At 40.1% G+C, this 27505-nt stretch overlaps 2 protein-coding genes across 6 annotated transcripts in view; both read right to left on the reverse strand.

Annotated features, from left to right (window-relative positions):
• Positions 1-1960: 1960 nt before the first annotated feature.
• Positions 1961-22326, reverse strand: mpv17 (mitochondrial inner membrane protein MPV17). Of its 4 annotated transcripts, XM_080020623.1 has the most exons (9): positions 22273-22290; positions 22118-22171; positions 21862-21942; positions 14381-14496; positions 13506-13598; positions 9379-9474; positions 3314-3346; positions 3060-3112; positions 1961-2522 (listed from the first exon to the last, which is right to left on the reverse strand). In XM_080020623.1, exons 3-9 carry the CDS (start codon positions 21932-21934, stop codon positions 2453-2455), a joined length of 534 nt encoding a protein of 177 aa, XP_079876749.1. In that variant the 5' UTR covers positions 21935-21942; positions 22118-22171; positions 22273-22290; the 3' UTR covers positions 1961-2452. The 4 variants fall into 4 exon arrangements, with proteins under 4 accessions (XP_079876749.1, XP_079876750.1, XP_079876748.1 ...); XM_080020624.1 differs by lacking the exon at positions 22118-22171 and having other exon boundaries at positions 22273-22326; XM_080020622.1 differs by lacking the exon at positions 22273-22290 and having other exon boundaries at positions 22118-22238.
• Positions 22327-22773: 447 nt separating this feature from the next.
• LOC307227442 (uridine-cytidine kinase-like 1) overlaps positions 22774-27505 on the reverse strand; it is a gene marked incomplete at its 5' end in the record, with an annotated part of 33754 nt that continues 29022 nt past the window's right edge. For both annotated transcript variants that reach the window (XM_079996753.1, XM_079996754.1), the window contains 4 exons: positions 22774-25016; positions 25979-26135; positions 27065-27172; positions 27275-27397. In XM_079996753.1, coding sequence (XP_079852879.1) covers positions 24940-25016; positions 25979-26135; positions 27065-27172; positions 27275-27397 — 465 coding nt within the window. In that variant the 3' untranslated portion in view covers positions 22774-24939. The remainder of the gene's footprint in view (positions 25017-25978; positions 26136-27064; positions 27173-27274; positions 27398-27505) is intronic.

Raw genomic sequence — 27505 nt, forward strand, 5'->3', positions numbered from 1 at the left:
CCAACTGGATAATCTTTACTTTGACAGATAAAGCCTCCTCGTCTGTGAATAAGTGAACAATGTCTATTATTGTCCCTAAGGCGATGCCAGATGAAAAAAAAAAAAAAGTTGTTAAAAGTTGAATTTCGAATCGAAATAACATCGATAACGCGGGTGTAGTATTCTCCTTGATATTTACTTTTTAGGCGCGTAAAAAGTTCAATATATCGCAAGGTCAAGGCGATAATAAAAAATAAAAATGAAACTAAACAAAAATAATACCCGGGCTACTATTCCCATATCGGGTCTGAACTTAGTATAGGCCTACTTATATTTGTCCGAAAACAAACAAACAAGCGTAAAACAGCAACTTGGATAAAAGAATTGGATAAAAGAAAAACCAAGCATAACTTTACTTACTTTATATTCCCAATAAGTGCAGAAAACAAAGCCTTGATCGGCCAGTGGAGTCAGTCCAGACCCTATAGTCCAAAAAGTCCCTCTGAATGCCGACCGGAGCGGACCGGGAGCTCGTTATATACTGTTCACCACAGATTGATCCGTTGACGTCAATGCGAGTGCAATAACCCACCGCCTGCAAATTAGGAGACTTTCACTTCAGACGGAAACACTGTTTTCAGAGACCACATGATGGTGCTTTGTCGGGTAGAGTAATAAAAAAAGAAATATATATATATATATATATTTAAAAAAAGCACAAGGATTTTTTTTCAGATACTAGGCATTTATTCTTCTACTTCTCTAACGGAGCCCAACTCAAACTCTTAAGGTCAATTCACCTCAATGGAGGTGGGTTATGTTTTTGGGGCTAGGAAAGGGTGGCGGACCGCAGCCACCAGGCATGGCAGCGTAGAAGGAACGTCCGCGCCAAGGTTGAGTTGGGACTGGGAGCTGTCCGGGGTGCTGAACCACGACTCTCCGGCTTTAGGCCTCTATCAGTGGAACGAGAGCGGCTTCGGCGGCGTGCACGGCGGTGGAGGGGCTCAAGCTTCCTTAGCCCGTTGTCTGTTTACAGATTGAATAGGGCACAGAATCAAATACATGTTCTGCTTTCTAAAATATTTAACGGAGAAATATTTGAGACTCAATCATTAGTAATGAAGATTACACCCAAACATTGATTAGAACAGTTGGAACATGGTCTATGGAGTTCAGAAAATAGGGGTAATGCAGCCTTAAAGAAAGCATTCAACTTTATCCTGATATTATGATGACAAAAAAACCTGGATGATATCTAGTCTCATATCATGGTATCAATATTATATACCTTTATCGCCCGTCCCTATATGAAAGTACGCAAATGCTCCTCATACTTTAGTCCCGCAGATCCCATTTCAACCTATTGAATATTTCTTCACCCCCACTGCCCTTGGGCACATCAGGGCTTGCAAGACCTATATGTTTGTTATGTTAAACCCCTTTAGTTATGATCCAATATAGTCTGTTGGGTCCTATTTAGTTGAATACAATCTATAAAGTGGATACTATAATATATTTAATTTTCCCCAAGATATTTCAAGCACCTACGCAAGTCATACTCTGCCACGTGCACAAAACTTGGAGCACCATTGAGCTTATCCATCGTCAGTTAATTACTTTGGCATGCGTATGGAACAGTGGGAGCCTGGGTGTCGAAAGAAGAAAATGCATTCCAACTTTCTTGGGAGAAGCGCATATCCTCGAGGAAACTAGCTATTTGGCAGATTTTCAATGGATTTGTCAGAGTCATTCCCCTTGCCGTTTCCCGGATATAGCTCTGGTTTGTTTGTGTGCAGTTAATTTGGTTGACAGCCACGCACAGCAGCCTCAACTTTGTTCCCACCCCGCCCGCTTGAAAAAAGCCCCCCCAACCCCCATTCATTCATACCCAACTACAGGTTAAGGAGAGCAGCAAGGTCAGTTTAAATGTCAGCAATCCTCAAGACAGAAATATCGCTTTTGAAAGGAAAATGTGCATTTTAATTGCATTTTCGTTTCTAACAGACATGGAGATTTGAATACAGATAGGTTATTTAAAACGACAGCCTACTCGTCAACACATTCTAATTAAAAAAAAAAAAAAACAACCAACAACATTCCATAATATTGGGGAAACTAGTTTGTTTCCTTCGACAGTGATGCTTCTCTGTGATGTCAGTATACGTCTAAACGAGAGTGTTTGGAATTGGTGCCAAAACAATTACCACAAACAACAAACTCTCGCAGATGATGCTGTAATGCAAGTTTGACTTTCATGTGTGAATCTGTCACTCGGGTGAGACAAGTACTCCCCCCGCCCCCGACTTTAGAAGTGACTCAATCACAGTTTCTCGGGATTGGAAATATCAAAAGACCAAGTAAAGCTATGTAAACTACACACGTCGCGATCCAAGGGGGTGTGTTACAAGTCATCGCCACCCGAGCTGACGGTGCTGGGAATGTGAGGCATTGTTGCGGGAGATGCGATCGTCCTTCACATTTTGTTGGCTTTCCAGGACAGGTAGGAATTCCAGGCCACAGCTACGATCTGGACAACAGCCAATCTGTAAAGTGGAGAATTTCAGACCTTAGAGCAGCCAGAACCAGACAACTGCAGTCGATTTTTATGAGATTAAGCTCAAGACTTCACCACTAACGATGTATAACCTTTCTGTGAAGGTAAATCATTTTTTTTTGCGTCATAGTGTGCAGTTTTTCAGCTTGTGTAGTTTTATTTATTTGACCTTGTATATAATTGTTTTTAGTCATCTGAAAGTCACAATGACGCCTATGAAAACAATGGACGAAATTTCTTGATGTCTTCAATTATATTCGAGAAATGAAATAAAATCAAACTTTTGGAACGACTTATTTCCCAGGATAGGGATTTGATGGTAGTCTGTGACGCCATTGTGGATTCCCTCAAAAATTCCACAGGTAACCAGCTTGATATCGATGTAAAACCAATACATTTGTCCAAATGTTGATGAACATTGTTGTTTTTTTACATAAGATTTCTAAGACACATTTAGAAGACAACCTAGCAAGAATTGCTCATAATGACGTTGGATCCTTGTTTCATACCGCTTACTGACACTTACCTGTGGTGTAGAGGAACAAAATAAAAGTTGGCAATCTGTACTGGTGGCCAAAGCTGAAACAGAAAACACAATAACCTCAGTAGACAGTCCACCTTTTATGTTGATATTAACGTTGGACAGCGGCTGAGGGGCGATGAATTGACTGTTAATAAACAATTCTGTATTTACTGCACACAATTCATTTGTCCGATCGAGTGTACATGAGAATATCAATAAAAATATCTACGTGTTGGCCAGATAGGGGGAAAACTTACATAGTAGTTTGACACCAAGGCGTCGCCATAATCCTGCGATTGAAAAGAGAAATTTATTTAATATGGGCAGCGTAATACTCTGACAGGCCACCAATGATGATTTCATCTTTGTCCCTAAGAAACATCACAGTATCCCTTACTCAGTGTGATCCATGAAACTTCAAATCATACATCATTAACTTTAACGTTAACTGTAGCCAGCCTTTTAGCTGTCACAATTATTAGACAACTGCCTGGTTACAATTGTTTGTCAATCACGTTCCCATAGACATCTCAAGAGAACTTTAAACTGATGTTTCAAATTTTGCATAAATTAAATGCAAATTGGGTGCGTTCAGTTGAAGAAAATATTCAGCTGAATTTTTTTGACAACTTAGGTTTCATGATTGTGAACAGCCCTAGCCTGGATGCCCAAGCATCCCCCGTAAGACGCATAAATAGGGATCCACACATTTGACAAAAAACATAGGGTTTTCTTGTGTCCTTTGCAACCGCATGTTTTCTCATTCCCACTGATGACAAAAGCCGTATGTTAGCGGGTGCTACCAGGTTTTTGGCACAGTGGGAAAGGCGTATATGGTGCATTTATTAATTGGATTGTACCCTCAGTGTGGAAAAGACCAAGTCACGATTGACTTCTTTCAATCTAGAACTATATACACCTTGTCAGCCCTGTGAATGAGCACACAATTTTAATGAAGGTGTAGCCATTGGCTCCGTAACATGTCTGCTTGAGCAATTTTAGCAATTTAACACATTTTATTTATTTATTTAACACTTCAAACAATGCGTCAGCAAGCTTTATACTTTTACAAAGCACAACACCTCACAAAACTCCCTTTTGTTGTCTACCTGAAGGTCAGCACAACTTGTCTTGACATATAAAACCAGGAAGCTGTTGGTTTTTTGTCTACTTCCTGGGCTGTAACTGTTTTCTAATTAAGGGCGAACAAGGCACTTTTCCAAACAAGGTAAAATGGCCACCTGTGATACTTGCGTCAGAGGGGTGAGAATATCTCAATTCTAATACTTGGAAGGAATATTAGGTCTTGCCAATTTTCTGGGTGGTACATTTTTTACTCTCTTCTAAAGTTTATAGAAGCGAGTGCTATATTGAGAACACTCCCGAGTTTGCTACTAACAAGACTGCCTTATCCTTTGTCTTTATCCAAAGTTTTGTCGCACAGATCGCTGTTTATGCTTCATATTAAGATGTAACAAAAATGTTGACATTTCCTCGAATGTTCACTCGTCACAGAAAAACATTGTTTTTTTCAACTTGACAATGCTTCTACGTGTGTTCTGCCAAAGAACAACATTAGGACATTCAATACAAGTGTGAAATTTGACAGCATGAACACAAAGTGTGCCGCTATCTTTAGCACTGCCGGTTTTCTCATTAAAAACTGATTGAAGGATCCGTCCTCTATAATCAGACCCTCTGGTAAAGTGTTCCCCAGCCAAACACTGATTATTTTTATGCTAGCCACAACTGATATGGTTGCATATTCTATGTTTGTCTGTGGTTGAGCTGGGAATTCCTCGACATGTAGAGGAATTTGACATTCAAAGGAAGTGCAGCGTGTGGCAGCATGGCGGTCTACAAGAAAGGCTGAGTGCACATAATTAAACATGAGAACAGCAAAGCTAATTATTATTGTCTGGGCTCGTAACGCAGCTTGCCCTTGACCTTTTCGTTATGACTTGAGAGGGACAGAGAGAGCACGGGTGGAGAGACCACAGAGAAAGAGGGGGAAAGTGAAAGAGAGAGAATAATTATATTTTTCTAAAACTGAAAAGAAGTAGATTTGAAATGTTAAGCGCGATGGGGAAAAAAGACCTCTTATGTATTCATTTATATGTATACATTGTTATGTATTTATTTTTATATATTATGATTTTAACATCGTCAACCGTATCCTTCATTATGGTGCCTCACGGATTACGGGCAAGGTTGAAACAAGTCAACAACAAAAAAAAAAAGTCAAATTTGTAGATCAATATAAAAATTGTACTAAACTTTCATCCAAAATAAACCCAACAGAATTGAAACAGGGTACGGCGATGCTGGGGACCAAATGGAGCCCATAGAAGCAGTGACACTTTCAGAACTATTTTTGAAGGCCAACCATTCATCCATCCGTTAGGCACAAAACAGGGGCAGAAATACACCGATCAGCCACAGCATTAAAACTACTGACAGGTGAAGTGAACAACATTGCTCATCTCGACACAATGGCACCTGTCGAGGGGTGGGATAAATCAGGCAGCAAGAGAACAGTCAGTTCTTGAAGTTGATGTGTTGGAAGCAGGAAAAATGGGCAAGTGCAAGCATCTGATTGACTTTGACAAGGGCCAAATTGTGATGACTAGACGACTGGGTCAGAGCATCTCCAAAACGACAGGTCTTGTGGGGTGTTCCTGGTATGCAGTGGTTAGTACCTACCAAAAGTGGTCCAAGGAAGGACAACCGGTGAACCGGCGACAGGGTCATGGGCGCCCACGGGCTCCTTGTGTACTCGGGGAGTGAAGTCTAGCCCGTCTGGTCCGATTCCACAGAAGAGCTACTGTAGCACAAATTGCTGAAAAAGTTAATGCTGCTATGATAGAATTATGTCACAGTGCATCGCAGCTATGCACTATGTGAAGAAGGAAAGCCGGCAGAGGCAGTGTGATGCTCCGGTTAATGTTCTGCTGGGAAACCTTGGGTCCTGGCATTCATTTGGAATGTACCTACCTAAACATTGTTTTGCAGATCAGAGCTGTTTTGATGGCACGAGGGGGACCTACACAATATTAGGCAGATGGTTTGAATGTTGTGGCCGATCTGTGTATGTGTCACTAGAAACTGAATTTGAATCATTTAAATTTGAATTGCTCAGCTTGAATAATTGCTAAGATAAACTGAATTGGAATCACGTAATGAATTTCTATTGTTTGACTTGAATAATTGGATTGAAAATTGAATTGAATTCAAATAAACTAGAAACAGAATATAATATTTTGAATTAATTGGCTGAAATTGTATTTTATCCTCACTGAACCAATTCAGTTCTCACAATTCAAATTCATTTCTTTCAATTCAATTTCAGTCTCACACATCCGGGTCATTGAGGAAGAGCAATCGAGTGCAGATTCACAACTCCTTTTCGGCCTGAGAAACTGCCCCCGTTAGGCATTGTTTTTTTTTTATTTAGTTTTTTTCCATTTAATTACAATACATACATCTACAATAAAAACACACTGTTATTATTGTATTATTATGTTCTAATGGTTTTGTTTGGAGAAACAGGGACGCACAGCGGTCAGTAGAGCGGAGATTGCGGTGCCACCAACCTTTTTCTTTTTAAGGTTAAAAATACTGGACATTTACGGGAAAATCAAAATTAGAAAGACATACAGCTACAGCAGAACTCTACGATCGTTTACATTGCGTTTACCAAAGAGCAACCGTGATTTAACACTATAACTGCAGGCAATACACAGGGTCCAGTTTAGTCGTGTTAGGTAGGTATTAGAGTTTTCCGGGTTCTCGGAAACCCAGCATGATTTTCGAGTTTACATGGAACACCGCATCGGCTCCCTGGTCTGTCGTCTCCTGGTTGCTCAGCTCGCGGAGAAAACACGATGCGGCCTACACAGCGCAACCCTCCGAATGGGAATGCGCACCCAGAGACGGAAACCAGAGTTATGTAACATCGGTTCATGTCACAAAGCGGCCCGCTCCTGAAACGAATCAAATTGCAGCAACGTTCTTGTACTTCAGGTAAAATCACGATTAAAATTTAAATTGTCGTGCTCCGGATACTTTTAGCCCGATAAACGCTGAGAAGTTAATGATTCAAATTCAGAGGAAACAAAGTGGGGTTCCAATCAGTGTATTCCAATACCCAATTTGAACTGGGTATTGGAATTCAAAACTTAGATTGTACTTATGTATGACAAAATAAATAAACAAACAAGTAAAAAAAAATAAAATAACAAAAAAATAAAAAAAATAAATAAATATATATATATATATATTAGGAACTGTTATTGAAGTCAAGCCATTTGTATCGGTACTGATATATAAATGTTTTTGAACTATACTCCCTCCTCTCGTCATATACCTTCTATTTGATGTCAGAGTACTGTAGAAGTCCGGCTTGTCGTCACATCAGCCCTCAATTGCTCCATCTCAGATGTGTTTAGAAAGAGGTCATTAGGTCTGCTTGCTGTAAGAAACACATTCTTCATTTGTTTTCTGTCTTTGCTGACATTTACCCGATTGGTCTTTTGGGGCTCTCAGTCTAACTGGGGGAATGAGGGGCGGGGGGCGGGGTTGTCTCCCCTTAGGCAAATAATTGATGCTGCTGCTGTTTGGTGAGCAGAAGGATGGCGTGTAAGCAAGGCGGTGACGGTCCATTTGAGCTGGGATCAGACATCGCCTGGCCTAGTCCTACAAACATGGATATACATGCATCTGCGCATGCGCACGCGATCTCTTGGTATATTGAATAAGACATGCACGCCCACGCAGGCGTAAACACCAACACACACACACAAAGGAATGAGTCACTCGGGCGTTGCTATTTCTGCAATACCTCCCCTCCCTTCACTTGTCCCCCATTCATCTCTCGGCACTCCGGAGGAAATGGCTTTTTCATAATAATGACCTCATATACAATTGTTTTTAATTATCTGAAAAAGACCCCACTTTGCCCAATCAATTTCCTTGCGGAAGGTTTTCATGACTGCATCTCTCAACAGCGGGAAAATTAATATCTAGGCATATCCACCAAGGGTGTCCCAACAGTATTTGTGAAAACCGTATGTCAAGCTACAGCAGCGTGATTGGATTACAAGACAAGTCAAGACAATTGCAAGACAGTATACTTTAAACCAGTGTTTCCCAAAGTGTGAGGCCCGTGCTCTTGGGGTGTCAAAATTGATGACAGAATATATGCTATATTATACTTTAATGAAATCAAATGTTATACACTTAATTTTGTTGGATATTTTTACATCCACAAAAGTTTACAGGGACTAAAGGAGAAAATTTGATACCAAAACAGACAAAACAAATGAATTCATTCTTACAATTTTTAAAAACACAAAGCTTGCAGTAAGTGAGCAGATTTTAAAAGATTGTCAAAGTATAACATAAAGCTGGATTAAAGCATTGACGTTCATGTTCTTTATAATGTTATTGTTTTTCAAATGAAGTTGACTAACACTTGTTTTGTCAATTCTTTCATGGATATTAATGAGGTGAATGAGAGCCTTCTACTGACTAAAAAAAAGAAAAAAAAATCTGCTTTAAACAAAAAAAAAAGAACTTTAGGAAAAAGGGCCAACAAGTCCCCCAACCGTCTTCAGTCTTGCCTATAATACGACATGATAAGACTTACCTACGATGTGTATTCACGATTATAGAATGTAAATTAACCTTGAAGAAAGTTGCATGACCAACTGTAATGCAACCAATAATGTGATATTTGGACCAATTTCAGACAGGGAAAAATGGGTCAATAGTTCACTCAAGGGGCTGCACACACCATTACTGACAAACTAAGAAAAATATCTCTCAAACTAAAAACAAAATCTTTTTTTTTCGGCTCATCTGTCTGTTCAATGAGTACACTAAGGAAACAGGAAAATTTGAGAAAATCTCACTTTTTACAGGAGGGTTCCATCTGCGGTTGCGACGGGCAATATTGAACACTGAAGGCAGTACTTGTATACTAGTACTGGACTGAATATCCATTTTGCATACTGCCGTATGAATGAGGCATTAATGGCAAATTCACTTCTATGCCAGTACAAGACAGTATAATAAGTGTGGTCTGTGCGGCAAATATGGGGTAAATATATATATGTCATATAAGTATATATGTATGTCAATTTGCTTATTTTAATATTAATTTTTTTCTTTATTCAAGTATTTTTTTCTTAATTGATGGAGGTTTTTTTTTTTTGTGTGTTTTTTTCTTTTCTGCGGCTTTGCTTTCTTTTAAAACAAATTTCAAATAAAAACAAGGAAAGTAAACACAGAGATGAGTAACTGCAGTGAAAGGCTGCCTCACCCTCCTGAGCTTGGCGATGTTCTGCTCCGCTGTCAGTCCATTCAGAGTCCCGGAGATACAGAGGAAAGCTCCCAGGAAGCATGGTGCGAAACACAGCTACATGGAGACACACACCGGTAGATAAAACAATTACTGTGTTAACTGGATAACATTTTGGTTTGAGTATGCAAATAATGTGATGGTTGCATATTGGGTGTTTGTGATAAGTTTCAATCATTATCTTACACTGCAAAAAGTTCCCATAAGCCAGAAAGTCAGAAAACCTTGAAAATAAATGATATATCTTACTATGAACTATCTTACTTCTTTCTATCAGTGTTCACTACTATCAGTGCTCAAACAGATTATACTCTCCATTACTCTATTACTACTCCATTTAATGCAATCCTTCAATTCTCCTTTTGGAATTGGATGCCCAATCGCTATTTGAGTAAAATATAAAGACAGCGTAGAATAATAAAAGCCTTAAAATAATAAAATCAAGTAAAAATGGAAGGCCAAATATGTTATGTCATACAAAATTGCATGAAAAGAACAATCAATTTAAAGAGCTAGAATGAATACTCATGAAAAGTGGAGTTGAAAAGATATGTTGAAGCATTAGCACTTTAGCACTTACAGATCAGAACCCCCTTTCCAATATTCTTTGGTAGTGTGTTCCATAACTTAGGCGAGGGTGTTTAAAAAAAGCTACATCTCCAATCTTATTTTTGAACAGGGTATTGTACTTCTAACAGGCCTGCAGTAGAAGACATAAGGGCTCTTGATGTAACATAGAGGACAGTGATTCTGTAACATAGACTGGTCCTAAGCAATTAAGGCTTTTTTTTTTTAAGTAAGAGGAGTTTGAAAATCGATTCTAAAGGAAACTGGGAGCCAATGCAATACACTGTAGCTAAAACTGGAGTGATCCAGATCCAGCACTCTTGTTTTCTTTGCTTTTGGTAAAAGTCTAGCTGTCGAGCTCAGAATAAGTTGATGCCTCTTGATAGACTTTTTAGGAGGGCCAGCAAAAAGGGCATTGCAGTAGTCCAGTCGACTTGAGTAAGCCTTTCCGCATCGTTAGGGGTTTTTAAGGGCCGTATTTTGGCAATGTTTCGAAAATGAAAGAATGTTGTTCTGGTCAGCTTCTTTAGATGGGAATTACATTTTTAAATAAAACCCAGGAATAACACCCATGCTTGTTACTTCTACCTTCTATTAGATCCAGAGATTTCAATTTCCAGTTCTTGCAGAGAGTTCCCTTCATTTTGGCTTTGGGGACGACCAAAAGGATTTCTGTCTTATCTTCATTAAGTTTGAAGAAGTTTGTAATCATCCGATCATCGGTAGTCAATTGACAAGAAGTGAGGGAGCTTACAGCATCTACAAGATTGGGCTTCACATAAATATGCAGTTGTATAGATTTCACATCATTACGACATTTTGTAGTCTAATGATGTCACCTAATGGAAGCATGTAAAGTGAGAAAATCAAGGGCCCAAGGCAGCCCCCTTGTGCAACACCGGAAATTATATCTTGTTGCTTGAAAAATCTTGGTTGGCATCAGTGTTAAGTCTTAAATTATTTTGGTGAGAGCAATTGGCTTTGAAACCTGACTGAAACTTCTCCAGAATGTTGTTTTCTTCTAGAAGGTTGTGAATCTGATAAGAAACATTAAAGATTTTACATTAAAACCACTGATAGGTGAAGTGAAAAACATTGGTTATCTCGTTCCAATGGCACCTGTAAAAGGGTGGGATATATATAAGACAGCAAGTGAACAGTCAATTCTTGAAGTTAATGTGTTGGAAACAGGAAAAATGGACAAGCACAAGGATCTGAGCGACTTTGACAAGGACCAAATTGTGATGGCTAGACGACTGGGTCAGAGCATCTCCAAAGCGGCAGGTCTTGTGGGTTGTTCCCGGTAGGCAGTGGTTAGTACCTACCAAAAGTGTTGCAAGAAAGAATAACCGGTGAACCAGTCGACAGGGTCATGGTCACCCATGGGCTCATTGATGCGCGTGGGGTGCAAATTCTTGCCTGTCTCCCACAGAAGAGCTACTGTAGCCCAATTTTCTTAAAAAGTTAATGCTGGTTATGGTATAAATGTGTCAGAACACACAGTGCATTGCAGCTTGCTGTGTATGGGGCTGCGTAGCAGCAGACCGGTCAGAGTGCCCATGCTGACCCCTGTCCACCACCTAAAGCACCTACAATGGGCACCTGAGCATCATAACTGGACCGTGGAGCAACGGAAGAAGGTGGCCTGGTCTGATGAATCACAATTTCATGTGGATCATGTGGAAGGCTGGGGTTAGGGTCTGATCTGATCGAGCATCTGTGGGATGTGCTGGAACAATGAGCCCGATCCAAGGGGGCCCCACGTCGCAACTTACAGGACTTAAAGGATCTACTGCTAATGTCTTGGTGCCAGATACCACAGGACACCTTCAGAGGTCTTGTGGCGTCCATGCCTTGACGGGTCCGAGCGGTTTTGGCGGCACAAGGGGGACCTACACAATATTAGTGGTTATAAGTGATGGTTTTAATGTATTGGTCCGTAGATGCTGTGCTTTTGCAATGGTGTCGAGATAACAAGCGTTAATACGTTAAAACGTATTCAAAAAATATTTCAATCAAACTTTAGTAAAAAATAAAATCAAAACACCAAATCAAGCCCTAATTGCTCAGAACTACCAGCTACACAGAAATATAAATTACATACAGCCTGCCTTTTGGATCCGGCCATCCCAGATTTGTTTGGGAGGGTTTTAGGGGGGCAAATCCCTGCGTTAAGCATCAGCGCTCAATTACCGGGACAGGAAGCCAAATCAACTTCGACAAATCATGACGGGAACTGAAGACCCCATGTTGAACCTGAATCCCCTTGTCAGTCCGTCAGACTTATTGGGGGAAATTGGAGTGGACTATCAGGGGGACTTTTTGGGGCAGATCTGCACGCACACGCCAACACAGACACACTGACAGTGATAAAACACTAAGCAGAACTCTCTAATTCCACGGGGAAAAAAGTGCCCTGCGATCCCGACAAACTGCAGCCGCTAGCATGAGGCAATGAACAGTCAGTATCCCAGCAGCACTCCATGTCTTCAAAGCCTTTCTCCTTGGGTGTACAGGAATCACTTGTAGACCTAACACGAATCTTAACGGAGACCTCACACCTAACTTAGCCTCTACTAGAGATGGTAGAGTAGAGAAAACCATCACCTTCACGTCCTGCAAAACCATGGGCGAAACGGGCAAAACCATGGGCGAAACGCTGTGAATATAGTCTGTCCCTTACCACAATTGCAGTAAGCGCACCAGAATTATAAAGAGCTACTTGAAGATTATTTCTAAAAGCACTAAACTTTTGCACATATATTAAATCATATGTAGGAATCTGTGTGGAATGTTCTGTGATTGAACACTTTTACACACATTCTTTTCTTTGATGGTTGTAGAATATTGCAGGAAGAGGAATGAAAAAAAAAAAAAATCTCCTGTAGGGATTTGAAATTATTTTGTTAACCATATTTCTGGGGATGAATACTGGGGGGCGGGGGAGAGGAAGGAAAGACAATTCATTTAGCATGTGGGATGTCAAATTCGGATGGAGCTGTGTGTGTAATCATGGCTATGTCCTCTGAAAAGGCTACTCCTGCACCATGCGAGGACTTAATCCCCTTTTCTGTAGGAGAGGGCAGCACAGCAACCTCATTGTCCTCCTCCTCCTCCTCCTCCTCCTCATCAAAGCGATCCCGAAGGAGTATAGCAAACGTTCTTCATTGTTCACTCACCTGGTGATGGGAGGATTAGATATTTTCCCCCTCGAGCTGTATGGTAAAGATGGAAACATGGACACGCTCATGTGCTCATGCAAGGGCATGTGATGTTCTGTCCCACTACTTAAAGTATGAGGAACTTGCTCAATTTCAGCATGTGCACATTATCGTCTAGTTGCTAAAATCAGCATTTCTGCTCCCTGGCCTATTTTGTGTATCCAGAAATTGCAAAAAAAGCTTTTCTGCCAATTTTGGAATTTCTCTAACTGTTAAAATACATGTTGACGGCCCAGGAAATCCATCTGGATGTGATGAGGCAATTAGGGTCAATTACAGGCCCTTAGGTGTGTCTCTTACCTGGTCAACAAGCATTTTCTTCATGGCAGCGCTTTTGGTTCCTCCAGCCACCAGCCTGTCTAGAACCTTGTACCAGCCTCCTATCACTGGACCCTGAGCGGGAGGGGGGTGCATGACACATTAGCGTACAAGCCATTTAAGACAGAAGTTGCAAGAAAAGGGCGCTACAATGGAGATGACTTTATCTGGACCCCAGCATAATGACGTTTGTACTGACTGAAATATTCAGTTGACTGAAACATGCAAGAAAGCTATTCCTAAAATGATCTAAGAATCTAATAACAAATTTGCTCTTTGTGGTGTTACATTTGGAAATATTATGCTTAAGTGGCTTCTACTCAGAATTACTTATATATTCAATATGAAAATTACATTCATGATATCATGAATGAGTCATGATAACATGTCATATGTTTGACATAGTCCGAACAATTTTAAGTTTTGAAAATTTTTATTTTTTATTTTTAATCAAAAGGCTCCAATTTGTTACAGGTAGTCTCCACTTAACGATCTACCTGTTTAACGACCGTTCGGACTTACAACCAGCTCTCTGACCAGTCTGTATTGTACGCTCTGTACAACGCTGCAGCGTCTCAGCATCAAGCATCTCATCTTGCATCACCCTTTATATACTATATATACTATATACATCATATATACTACTGTATATACACTATATACACACTATATCCACTATATACACTGTATACATCTCATCTCCAATCTCAGTCTCGTTCCCACAGTCCGTGAAATAACCGTGGAATAACACAGGTCCTCGCTTATCGACCAATTCACTTAAGGACCTGGTCATAGGAACGGAACTCGGTCGTGTGAGGAGTACCTGTAAGCGAGTACACCTACGCCATTAGGCTCACCACAAAGAAGAAACCAATGCTCATCATCTTGGCCGTCCTCTTCAAGCTGTGATTGGCAGGCCCCCTCCTCTCAATCAGCTGCTGGGAAATGACATCACCAGCACCGACCAATGAGCCTGGCCGAGAGGGATAAAGAAAGTGAATGGTTAAGGAAAAAATTGTAGGTATAATAGAAATAAAATAGACACTAAAATTAATATTGTTGCACAAAAAGATGTGTCGTGTGTGCAAGCCCCGAGTACAAACTATTCACCAGTTTGCAGAGGCTCCATTCTCTTGTAAACAATTGGTACAGATAGCACATGGTTGGTTGAACCACTCAGCTGTTGGGAGGCAGAGTTAAACTTTATTTTTCTCTATTGAGTATTCTGACTATGTGGATCTTTGTTTTAAATATTCCAGTCAAGACTGAGTGAGAATTCAAAGAATTTGAGAATTTATGTTCGTTTTGACTGTTTTTCATACTGCATTTCGCAAAATAACCTGTAACCCCTTAGAGTTTAACACACTGGGAAAATAACTCACAAATGTGTGTTTCAGTAAGAAATCAACCCCTCTGCAACTTTAATTTCCCGTCTTCTGGGATTAAAATAGGCATTAGTCATTCAGCTTCTTGCAATGATTGACAGTTACTACCACAGCATTATGGGATGTTAATTAGCTGAAGGTAATCTCCCCACAGCTGCGTGAACCGTATGCTTTTCAGATACTTTGTGTACTCCATTTACTTGAGCAATGCCTATGTAAAACCATTCATTGTTTTCCTCCTGTATGATCCGAGGTTGTGCTTTTATCTTTTCAGTAAACATTTTTCTCAAAATCATCACTCATGCTTACTCAACTATATTCATGCTTATGTAATTGCTGAGATATATGAATCACTCCTTAATTGATGCCTACTGTATAAAGGTGAGCTAAATAATGTTTTGACATCTCTCCAATATTAAAATATATAAAATACACAGACTGCTTTGTCCTTGCTACTACACTGAAAATTATTATTAAATAAATAGTAAATAATCCAAATAAAAATGATAAGGCACAATAAAGTAAAAAGACAAAACGTGTTAAACAAGAAATGCTTTCCAAAGGCAGGTGGGCGAATGCCACCATCTGACCTTTTGATGATTTTAAAGGAATAGTTCTGAATGTTCAGAACTATGTTCATCATGTTAGCGTTGCCTGAGTTTTTGCATTGAACACAGATTGTGGAGTTGTCCCCCATTACTTGCTTGAACTCCTGATAGGAGTATGGAGATAAGATAAATAAAAACTACCTTTGAACTACAAGAGGGGTGAGTAGGGATACAGGGATAAGCGTAAAAAATAAAAAATAAATCGAACCATTCTTAAAGAGGACCAAATAACAAATTAAGAGAGCAAAGTGAATGCGGGGAAACATTGTAACATTGTTAATGCTAGAATTGTTTCCTTCCTTATGTTCCCCTAATTTGTGTTTTACCGTATAGTTCCTAGTTTAATAACCAACCATATAACTTAGCTATATAGCTTTTATAGTAATTAAACAAAAAATGACAGAACGGAGAGACTAAGCATGACTGGTCTGTATGGAAAAAATACAGCGAAATCCACCTGTTTCTTGTTTTCACAAAGACAATAAAGGTTTCACAAATGGTTGAAGTTTATTCCACACTATTTGTTGTCATAAGTACATTTTTCTTATTTTCACAAAAATAATTTATCTGTAAAAAAAAAAAAAAAATTTTAATAATAATAATGGGGGACCCCCTGCAGTACCGCCGTGGACCCCTGAGGTGTCCACAGCGGTACTGCAGTCGGTCAGCCAATTTTTTACCCCCAGTTGAAGCCCACTAGTCTAGAGAATTGTTAATGTTTTCTGTTATGAAGGATGGATTTGGTGCCCAACTGTCCAACAGTGAGACAACTGCCACTGGGTTGAGGGCTGAAGTCCAGGGCCCGTATTCACAAAACATCTTAAGGATAAAAGTAGCTCCCAACTTGCTGATTTAGGAGAAGCTCTTCAAAATAATAGGCGTGTCAGTCTAATTTTAGGACTCCTACATTTTAAAGAGTATTTCACAAAGCGTTTTAACGCTTAAACCAGCTCATAAATCTGTGAAAAGGTAGGTGGTACTCAAGAGGACTCCTAAATCACTAAGACCAAAATCACAAACAATCCGAAAATGGCTGCTGCTGGCAGTCCTCATCGAAATCATGTCAACTTCTTAGAAGCATGAAATGATACTGAGCTTTTAAAAGGTATCACCTTAATTGCTAGGGTATTATGATAATAGTAGAGCTAGTCAGGGATGTAGTCACTTCCCTAACAAACAGAAACAACCCAATACCAGCAGAGATTAAAGTTCTGACAACTCTACGCTCCTTGGCCACAGGAAAAAATGCAACCATGCAGCGCAGACGAAGCAGGTATATCTCAGTCATCCGCCAGTAGAGATACCGACGTGTAAGAGGCCGCTGACAATTAGTTGAACATATACTTGACTAGTCAATATATTATTCTTGGTTTCATGTGTAATCAGTGACACTGACATTTTTATTTGAATATGGCAACATGATACCTCTTTCTACAGTATTTCTATGATGAGACCCATCCCCATCACTGTGGGCATAGTAAGTAAGCTTGTTCATGAAACATGACATCATCCATAGCAACGAGGTCATCCCCACCCTTTCTCTTAGCTTAAGATTTCTCCCCATTCCTTAGTAAAAGTTGGTCTCAGCAGCTTTGTGAATAGGGTTTAAGAGAAGCTCTTAGCTAGAAACATTAACTGCTATTTGGGATCCTCTTCGTGGTAACATAAAATGTTTTCTGAATACGGGGTGTGTGTGTGTGTGTGCGTGTGTGTGCGTATGTGTGTGGGGTATGAGAGAGGTGCTTAATTGCACCCACAAGCTTACAGTACATAGCCATCAGCCTGTCCTTAATCACAGACATTTTCTTATTGGTGTGAGAGGCCTTTAATCTCCTAACATAAAGCCAATCGAAATTAATCACCTGCTCGTGTGTCCAGAATCAATTAGCATAAAACGATTTTCATTCATGGACAGCATGACCACTCAATAAAAGTATTGAAGAAGGGGCGAAGTATTGAGGTGGGAAGTAAGTATTGAGGGGTGAAGGAGTAGCTGAATGGAATCCAGTTGTATTTGCAGGCTAGTACATGACTGGTAAAAGCAGTATGTACAATGTACAGTTCCACTGAGAGTAGGGCGAGTGGAACCGTATAAGTGTGTGGGATTAATCTGGGCTCAATTTAACACAGTTGGGGCATTTTCATGCTTGGCCCCAATCACAAGAGATGTAAAGGGCTCTTCCTCTGCCTCCATCTTGGGCAGTTAGAAGTCCTTGGGCTACAACAGATGCTCATAGATTTCCTTGAGGAAGGGGGGGGGGGGGTAATAGAGCCTTAAAGGTCATAGCTACAAAGAAATCTAACCAAGAGTAAATGCAAGAGTAAGACTAAATGCAAGCCCCATCAGACACTGAAAAAAACCCACTAAGTTTCCAAAATATTTAGGTGCAAATTGAAATCCCCTTGTTGTACAAAGGCAAAGAAAGAGATGTTGGAAAGCTCAGTGATACTTTTAAAAAAAAGGGGGTATTTGCTGTAGGCAGCAATCATCGAAGCACAGCGGTTTGCTTTCATAGATGAGCAGAGGTTGAGGCACAGAACAAGAGGAAGAACATAAAGGGAGAGAAAGACGGGAAGACGTGTGATAACTAATGGTGGCAAACAGCTCATTGGAATTTTGCCGATGTGCCTGGGGTGCCAGTCAAGATGATGGAGCAGGTCACACCACTCAACAAATTGCCAGCACACACACACACACACACACACACACACACACACACACACACACACACACACACACACACACACACACACACACACACACACACACACACACACAGCTATGTTGCATCGCTTCGCCACAACAACATTCATTGTCTAAAAGAAATGCTCACACATCCACACATTTGTAAAAACATTAAATTTCGGAGCCACAGTTTGACCTCAGCCCTAACCGCGAGGAAAGTGATATTTAAGAGGGAGCAGAATTCCCTGAAACCAAAGTGCCGGATGTGTACTGATGAATCACCTTCGCATCAGAAGTTGCTGCCTTGTTGAATAGTACCCTCCCGATACCTTTGAAGATGGGAATTTGTAGCTGCCTCCAGATTCAATACCATCCCAAACCGAATACTGAAATTAAATAATTATTATAATTCATTAGAAATTGTGACTCGATATAAAAATACATTGCAATTTTTGTCAAGGTCTTTAAAACAAGAGATGGAAAGTCTTGTGATCGTGGTATTCCAGAACACATTCTACTGTTCACCAGTTGAACCAAAGCGTGTGTTATGGCAAACAGTAGCAGGTACCCTTACTTTTGAAGTAATACTGAAACAATGTTCCGATTAAATCAGATTAGATAATTAAAAATTGGAGTGTAGTGTAGACGCCGCTTCCTCTGTTGTCGTCACCTCCTCACCCATAAACTCAGTTTGTTGAAAGAACGTGTGTAAACACCTTACTCATGATATCATCTTCTTCGGGTTCTTCACCTTATTCTGATAGCGAGCGGCTTTTCTGCGCGCCGCCGTGTTATGATGTTGGCCGCAGACCCAGCTGGCCTGATGGCGGATAACCTTTCCTTAAAATGTCAAATGGAGACTTAATAAAGGCCGAAGAGGCCGACAGGGTGTGGAGGGGCATGGACACACACACAAACACACACGGGGCAGTGCAAATGTCACTTCGAGAGACAGTAAATACATGTATTTCCTGTCAATTTAATTCAGGTATATTGACTGAATGGTTGTAAAATAAAAACACTGGGGGGGGGGGGCAAAGCAGAGACTGAACTTGCTGCAAACTCAATCTGATCTACTGGATATGGGACACGGCTGACCACAGGTGCCGTAAAGTGATGGGTAATAAAAACAAATGTGTCAAAATGGCAGACTAGTGAATCCTTCATTCATACGGATAGAAGAGGTTTGGAAACATCCAAATTTACCCATGAAGAAATATTTTTGCACAACAATTGAACAAACTAAGACAAGATACTTGTGTAAAAGGCATTTCAGCCACCTTAATGTCGATTATTCCATTCCAAACTGAACAAATTCACAGTGTATGCTTGTTTTTATTGCTAATATACAGTATAGTCGTAGTAGTAGTTTTTAATAGCCCAAATCATTGTTAAATTGTGGCTTTTACTATTCACAAATGAGTACACACACACACACACACTCTTAGCAAATCAGTTTTTCCTTGCATACCACTTCAAAATGTGATTGTCAGTCGAGTTTTAAGAAGCACTTCACCAGCCCTTTTTTTTTTTTTCCTCCCCCTCAGTGTTTTTGATTTAGCCTTTTTTTTTCCGACAGCCACTTCTGTTTATTTTCATCTCAATTCAGAAAAGGGAACAAAAACTGGAATGTTCTTAAAGGTGTAATGAGTAAAACTGGACAATTAGCGACAAATAACTAAACTTCTGTTAATTGAAATTCTCTGTTAACAGTGCAAGATGTATAAATATCTCTCTTTTTTTTTTTTTTTTTACTCCCACTAGACTGACTAGCATTGATCAACAACATTTGGAACAGGTATATCATGGTCAATTTGTGTAACTGGAATTTGATAAAAACATTACTTATTTACCGTTAAGCCAAGGCCAAATGATGTGGATTATATGGAACACAAAGCCACAGCCTTCTCTTTGTATTCCTGCCCCCTCCCCTCTCCCTGACTTCCTATTCTCTCCATCTTGATACAAATATGGACAACGGTGATGAGTCACTTGAGACTGTAATCTTCATTACATAAACACAAGACCTAGAAAAGACAGACACACACACACACACACACACACACACACACACACACCATTATGGACAACACAGACTTGACTCAAGGCTTGGAGAGGAAGCCGAGAAATCTGCTGTGAAATACCATATTTGATGTGTTTGAGGATTTAAATTTTATTTACTATTTTAGTTATTAATAAAGCCTCTATATAGCTTATATTGAGTCATAATTTTTTTTGTCATATTTTTTTTTCTAGTTTTTAAACCTATGAAGTGATTCATAACAATCTAGCTTGCAAAATGATTTCTTCACTTGATTATTTTTTCTTGCAAATGCAAAGTTTTTTTTTCCCTTTACACTTTTTTTTTTTAAATAGTATTTGAAAAGACATATTAGCTATAATGTTTACTGCTGCCACCTAGTGTTTGTAGAGCTACATTCTTGTGATTTTTTTCTCATTATGCATTTGATAAAGTACCACGATTACAAAAGCAGAGAACCTTATTTTAAGAAGAGGCGATGTTGAGAAAACCAAATACTGCAATAGTTTAGCCGATACTTTGGGGGTGACCATTAGTGCTTTCAGAAGATATTTACACACAGGAAATATTTGAGAAACAGTCATTTGTAATGTGGATATTATGACCAAGACAGCAGAGGCATTGATTAGAATGGCTAGAACGGCCTGAGTTCAGAAAACTGAACCTATTTACTGTAATGAAGCCTTAAAGACAACATTTAGCTATATCCAACTATACGTTTATATTGTTAACCTAAATTAACTTCACCTAAATCCCAGACAATATATAGTCAGTCTCATATCACAATATCTATATTGTTTTGATATATACTCTACTGTACTAATTTGACTGGATTCACAAGTAAAGCTTGAAAATGTTCAGGCTTGAATGACAGATATACAGATATAGATGAATAGAACAAATCGGATGTACCCGATGCTACATAGCACTTTACAGCATTCATTCAAAGACGGCTGACAGTGTTCTTCCGCCTTGAACATCATCATCATCCAAATAATATTAATAACAAGGTCTAAAGAGGCCAGTAAGTAAGAGGCCTTTCAGCAGTGGACTTTGAATACAAACAGTAGCCTCTGTCCTTTGGTCCAAGTTTCTACTATCATTCCTTTTTTTTTTTTTTTTTTTTAATCCTCAGTGACTTGGAGCTAAAATCAGGAAAACAGTTGAGGTTGGGTTAGAAAACAAAACAGTGCTTTGTGAAAAGGCCTCATCTATAGAAGTATACACCTTAGTCTTGCCATATTACACGAGCGATTCTTAACCTTCTTCGTATCACGGATGCCCCCATTTGATACGCATTAGGCCACAGACCCCGTTTTATACCACCTTATCGATGGGGCCACAATCTGAAAATACAATTTATTGTGAGATAACAATTCAGTCCATACTACTCATACTATAGACAGGGAGATAACAGTGAAAACAACAATCAAAAGTGTCACTCTCTTTGCATTCTCGAATAGTTCCAACGTCTTACAAATCAAACAAGTGCGACTATTAAAGCTCGGGAGCCCCCCCGGGACCTCTTGCGAGTCTTAAATACCAACGCATGACACACGATCACGTAGCGTCCCCTTGTGCTCTAACACCGTGCACTCGCGTTTGTGTGCGTTGATACCTGCAGTCACTATCTGGACGGTCCACGGATACTTCGCCATTAAACCCTGGTAGGTTCTCCACAAGCTGGCCATTCTCCCTCCTACAGCCGCGCACACAAACACACACACACACACGCACGCACAGTTAAAATTCACCTAGAAAAACCTTTAACTACAAGATCAGTTGTAACTGTCTTTAGTTAATACGGCACTGTGCATTTTTTTTTGAAGCATGAGATGAAATCATGTGTTGCATAGAAAATATTGAACACACACTTTGTAACGTTTGTATTCTAGACCAACGGCGCCAGACAAGCTACAGTAACGGTCCTATTTAAACAAAAAAGTTTTCCAAATAAAATAAGGTTATTAACGGAACATTCTTCCCTTAACACGGTTCTACTCGTTTGTCACACAACTCGGCGTCTTACGAGTCCCGACTCGCCCCCGACCCGAACCACTTTACGGCACCAGCTGGAAACACGGAAGTGCTCGCGCGCCTCCCCGCGCGCCGGCTCGTGGGACCCGACGTCCCCAATCAACGGCGCCCGCGTCACTTCCGCTGCAAACGTCTGCTGTGGAAGAACGAGCTGCTGGCGCCCCCTGGTGTTTCAACAGCGTGTACACCAACCACAGCTCAACTTCACAGAAAGACTCCACACACATTTGACGTGTATATGAATAGTATTAATATTTTATTATTACAGCATAGAGCCTAAATAAATAATAATCAAAAAAAATACTGCAACACCTTCGAGGGCCTTGTGTTTATATTTGATGTCGAACCTCAGGTGGTGCTTGCACAACTGTACTGACTTTCACCATATTGTGACGTTGCTACGCACGCTCCTTGTAGAGATTCACACAGACTTACAAGTGTAAAAACATCATCAAATATAGATTAAAAAAAAAAAAAAAAAAAAAAATGTGCTTGGTGCGTGTGGGTGTGGCACCCGTGCGTCACTCGACCGGATTCCAGAAGTGTCGCTGCATAAAACTGACTTGACTGTCGAGTTTTTGTTTGTGTGTTCGTCTTTTGCTTTTTTGTTTCAGCGCCTCTGTTTCCGGTCTGAATTTTGTCAGTTACAGTGTACAGCGAAACCCGTCACAAGGAAAAATATCAAAATGAAAACACTGGCAAAATCATGAATTAATTGTCGTTTTTCATATTTGTCAGAAAGGACTTTCACAAGAAAGTTACTTCATCACATTTTTAATTTTGGCAGGATTTTGGCGCACAACCCCCCTCGGTAAAACACATTTTTAACATTGACTTTATCGTACTGATTTTAATCATCCATACTGAACATCTCCTATTCAAAATAAAACAAAAAACAAAGCATAAAACATGGTACAATGTAACAAAATGTAACCAAGTTTCACAGAAATAAAACAATGTTTTGTAACCATGTTATCCATGAGCCTCTAGTAGAAAGCAAAAAAAATAAAAATAAAAGACTAAGGAAATGCATCTGGGGTAATAAATACAGGTAAATGTAGTAATATATAAAGTGGAATAATTGAGTGACAAATTCTAACTAGGGCATTGAACAGCAGACATCTTGAATGTGCTGATATGCTTCATCTTTGAATGAGTCAAACTGAAGTCCATTCATTGTACAATCACATACAGTCCCTGAAGTGCCGAGCTGCCTTGTGTCTTGTAATAAGTACTTTGAAGAAACGATATAGGTCGGAAAAACATCACCAAACTAACAAACGTGATATGGCCGCTGGACGCGGGAATAAAAAGATAAAACTTTTGTGCGCGTTTTGTACGACATTCATCTTGTGTTTGGTGAAGGAAACACCAAGGACATAGTTCTTGCGGGAAGGCAAACAAACAACAAAACACATTTACGCAAACAAAAGGTCGTCTTTTGGGTCAAAATTCAAGTATTTCACCTGGATAAATGCCTTGTGGTGTAAAGTTAGGCGCCATAAGAAGAGGAAATCCTGGAAGGAAATAAATACGGCTTTAAGCAGCAAGAGGTTTAACCACATCAACAGAAAGTGGTCACAAACTGCACAATTTTTTTTGCTGGAAATGTTTTTGTTAAAACAGACCTAGGGTGCCGTTTAATGACAATGGCAGACATCAGGGCTTTTAAGGATATTCCTCTTCTTCCACAAAGTAGCGATTTACTCCCTTTTGAAAAATATTGCCCGAGACGTTGGCACCACGAGCAAAGCAGCAAGTTACACAAGAAGGCTGAGATAAGTGGATTTTAACTTCAGTCTGAAAGCTTGAACAAATAATAATAATAATAATAATAATAATAATAATAATTAAAAAAAGAAACTCCATGCCGCTAACTATCAAACCTCACTATCAACACTGACTTAAGTCTAAATACGTGGCCCTTGACTGAACTTCCTCTTATTTTATATGGTTTAGGTTTTTTTTTTTTAATTCCTGTGTGTGAAAATCAAGCATGAAATATCATTGATTTTGCCTCATAATAAAAAGGAAAATTCTAATTTATAACAAAGTTCGTGTAACTTTGCCATTCACATCGATGAGAAACATCATTTTGGTTCGCCGTTGAATTAATCGAATCTCTGAAAAAAATAAAATGACAAAAAAATAAAACAGATCAAGGCTTATTATTTAGACCCTTCGACAGCAATGATACTCTCCCAGATTTGTAGGGGCTGGACTCGCAGAATATTTCAAGTATGTGGATAGCCCTGTCTTTAGAACAGCTTTTGTCATCGACTTACAATCTCTGTCTTTGGGGAAGTCTAACGGCACCCTCCTCCTCCTCCTCCTCCTGAACACTCGGGAATAAGTCCCGTCCGATATTTAAACATTAAACAAAAATGTCCATTCTCCACTGGTTTGAATGCAAATGTCTATTCAATCCCCAGCTGACTTGAACAGAAATGGAATTAACGTCGTATTTATAGTAAACTTTTGTCTGATTTCATCACCACTGATGGATGAGGTCGCATGGCAAAGAGCGCACAATGAGCGCACAAATTAATTAGCATTTCATGTTGTCGAGGCAAGGCCGAGTTCTTTCACGACCCCCCCCAAAAAAAACCCCACAAACCCCACCGCCAACACGGCTACCGTCTCTCGTCATCTCGTGCCTTCAGTAATCCATCCCTTCATCGCTTTCATACCAGTCTGACGGGGCGTCGGTCCCAAAGTAGCGGTCTCCGAAATTACCTGGGGTGGGGTTAGGGGGTGACCGAGAGATAACAGAAGTGGGTTATAGACTGTTAAACAAATGGACAGAGTCAATGTAGATAAAAAGTGCTGCTGTGCTGTGTGGATTGTTTCATTTGCACTTGGTAAGCTGCTCGTGAAAGTGACCATTATCTACATCTGATGGATTTTCCTACCAAATACATTCTCACTGGGAATTGAGGTCCTGCATGACTTCTCCGTGTGCCAAACCACATTGGGTAAATGTATAGGGGCAGATTGAATTCACCAAATCATCAGTGACCCCATGCCCTTTCTTCAGAGGTAAAAGTTCTCATAACTTTATCCTTTTACGGAAACGGGAAAGACGCATCCTTGCAAAAGCGAGGATCCAGGTCATGAATCGCAGCCAACAATTTATGGAATCATCTTTCAAATTTACTTTGATGAAACAAACTTTTGATTTCCATTATCATGCGCTGATTCACTCATTTCCTCATTCACTCGCACACCTCACCGAAAAAACAAATTCATGTAAATGGAGTTGAGAAAATCATATACAGGACACTCTTATTAAAATGATTGCCTTCGAGCAGAGTTAACGGTGCAATCCTTGTGAAAATTAAAAAAAACATTAAAAAACGTGAATAAATACATCACAAGATGTCATTAGGATTTCCGTTTTGCGGCTCAGGTTGTCCTCAAACTACTTACTAAGTCCTACTACTCTTCGTAGCGACCTTTTAGGTCCTACTCAAAGTGAGTAATATTTTACTCCTAGTCAACCTCTTTGGCCTGATTCCGAGGAGCGACTCTCAGATGTTATACAAATACAGGCCCAGGACTTCACACACAATGAATAAGCTTTTTTGAGGCCGATCAATAGATCAGTCTGTTGAGCGAACGCCACATTTAAAGATGAAGAAATTCATTCGTTCAAATTGTCCCGGAGGTTGTGGAAGGGGACGGGTGCCTGGTCTCACCGATGCCCGGTATGATGTGGAACTGGTCGTTGACTTCCTTGTCCACGGCGGTGCTGATGATGCGAACCCGGGGGAAGGCGTACGCCACCGAGTGGACGCCCATCTCCGCCATGAGGAGGGAGAGCAGGAAGATCTTGTCCTCCGGCACGTCGTGGTCCTTTTTGAACCGAGGGGGACAGGGTAGGGAGCGATGGAGGGAATAGGGGATGAGATAGGATATTCAGGAAGTGGGAATGACTCTTTGGAAATTCCCTTGGAGTTAGAAAATTGAGAGACTGTGACTGAGAATATTTTCTACAGAGAGTTTGATCGGTCCGAAATTTGGGTTTCTCCAATGACTGGGCCTCACAAACAGTGCGGCATTTATGGGAAATGTGGGATCCAACAGTATGTTCTGACTTAAACATGTTCCTTCTGCAGAATCAAATTCTGACCCGGCTAGTCGTACGCCAAAATAACAAGACGTCAGAATCCTGAAAAATTTTGCCGAACTTGAACTAAATGAAAGTGGTATATTAGAACCATAATTCGTAAAAAAAATGAAATTATTCAATATGATACAATATAAGATAAAAAACAATAATAATCCAACACCTATTACTTATCTTCTTCGCGTATGCTGATTTGTGTGTGTGTGTTTTTCCATAAAGTTTTTCTATTCTGTATGTTTAGGTCTAGGATCCTCCGAGTCTCTGACAGCCATCCATTTATTTTTATCTTTTTTTTACTTAGACTACAACGGAGCAGCCCAGTTTCATGACATTTTCGTGTAAAAAAAGAAAAAAAAAAGAAAGAAAAAAGAAAAGCTTCACGCTTAAGCAATAAAATGTTATTCCTCAACATATTGACGATTAAAAAAAAAACAAAAAAAAAACAACAATTTTTTACATTGACAAAATTACTACGACCCGGGGAATCGATCGCAGAATCCATGACGCCGATCATGGTCAAACATTGGATCCCTGTCCTGGGAAACAAAGGATATCCTCCAACTGGAAGCCAGCCCTCTAGAAGAGAGGAACAAGGGTGTCCTAACTCCACCTCTACTCGAGTAGGGAGCCGAAAGGTGAACCTTCAGCGACTCACCAGCAGTACCCTGACCGCCATCAGAGCTGCAGCTCCAGTGGAAACAGTGCTGTCCATAAGGATGACGTAGTCTTCACTGATCTCCTTGGGCAACCGCAGGTAGTGCAGCTAGAATGCGTTTAAAAGAAACAAAACAAAAACAAAGTGGCAGGTTTAATGCCTTTAGTACAACTGCTTTTGTTTGTCGGACAGCAATTCTATTGTAGACACCTCTGGCTCCCCGGTGTCGTGGTTGGTCTGGATGAGGATCTTGCCCAGTCGGATGTCTTTGCACACCGCCATCAGGGCCTGTTCCATCGTCTCCCCTGCTCTCAGGATGGACACGCCAGTGATCTACACACAAAGTTGTTAGTGGACAATGGTATTCCCATCGATCTGAACTTGAGGCCTTTCCGAACAGTTGAGAAGACAAGTTTAGGGTTTTACATATTACACTAGGTT

The sequence above is a fragment of the Zeus faber genome (assembly GCF_960531495.2).
Source record: "Zeus faber genome assembly, chromosome: 2".
Taxonomy (NCBI): domain Eukaryota; kingdom Metazoa; phylum Chordata; class Actinopteri; order Zeiformes; family Zeidae; genus Zeus; species Zeus faber.

Bases quoted from the DNA above. Each gene is read 5' to 3' on its own strand.
- mpv17 (XM_080020624.1), bottom strand. From the start codon at position 21,934: ATGGCCAGCTTGTGGAGAACCTACCAGGGTTTAATGGCGAAGTATCCG. The intron at 14,497-21,861 runs GTATCAACGCAC...CCTCTCGGCCAG, and splicing joins CGTCCAGATAGTGACTGCAG to GCTCATTGGTCGGTGCTGGT. The intron at 9,475-13,505 runs GTAAGAGACACA...GTCTCCATGTAG, and splicing joins AGAAAATGCTTGTTGACCAG to CTGTGTTTCGCACCATGCTT.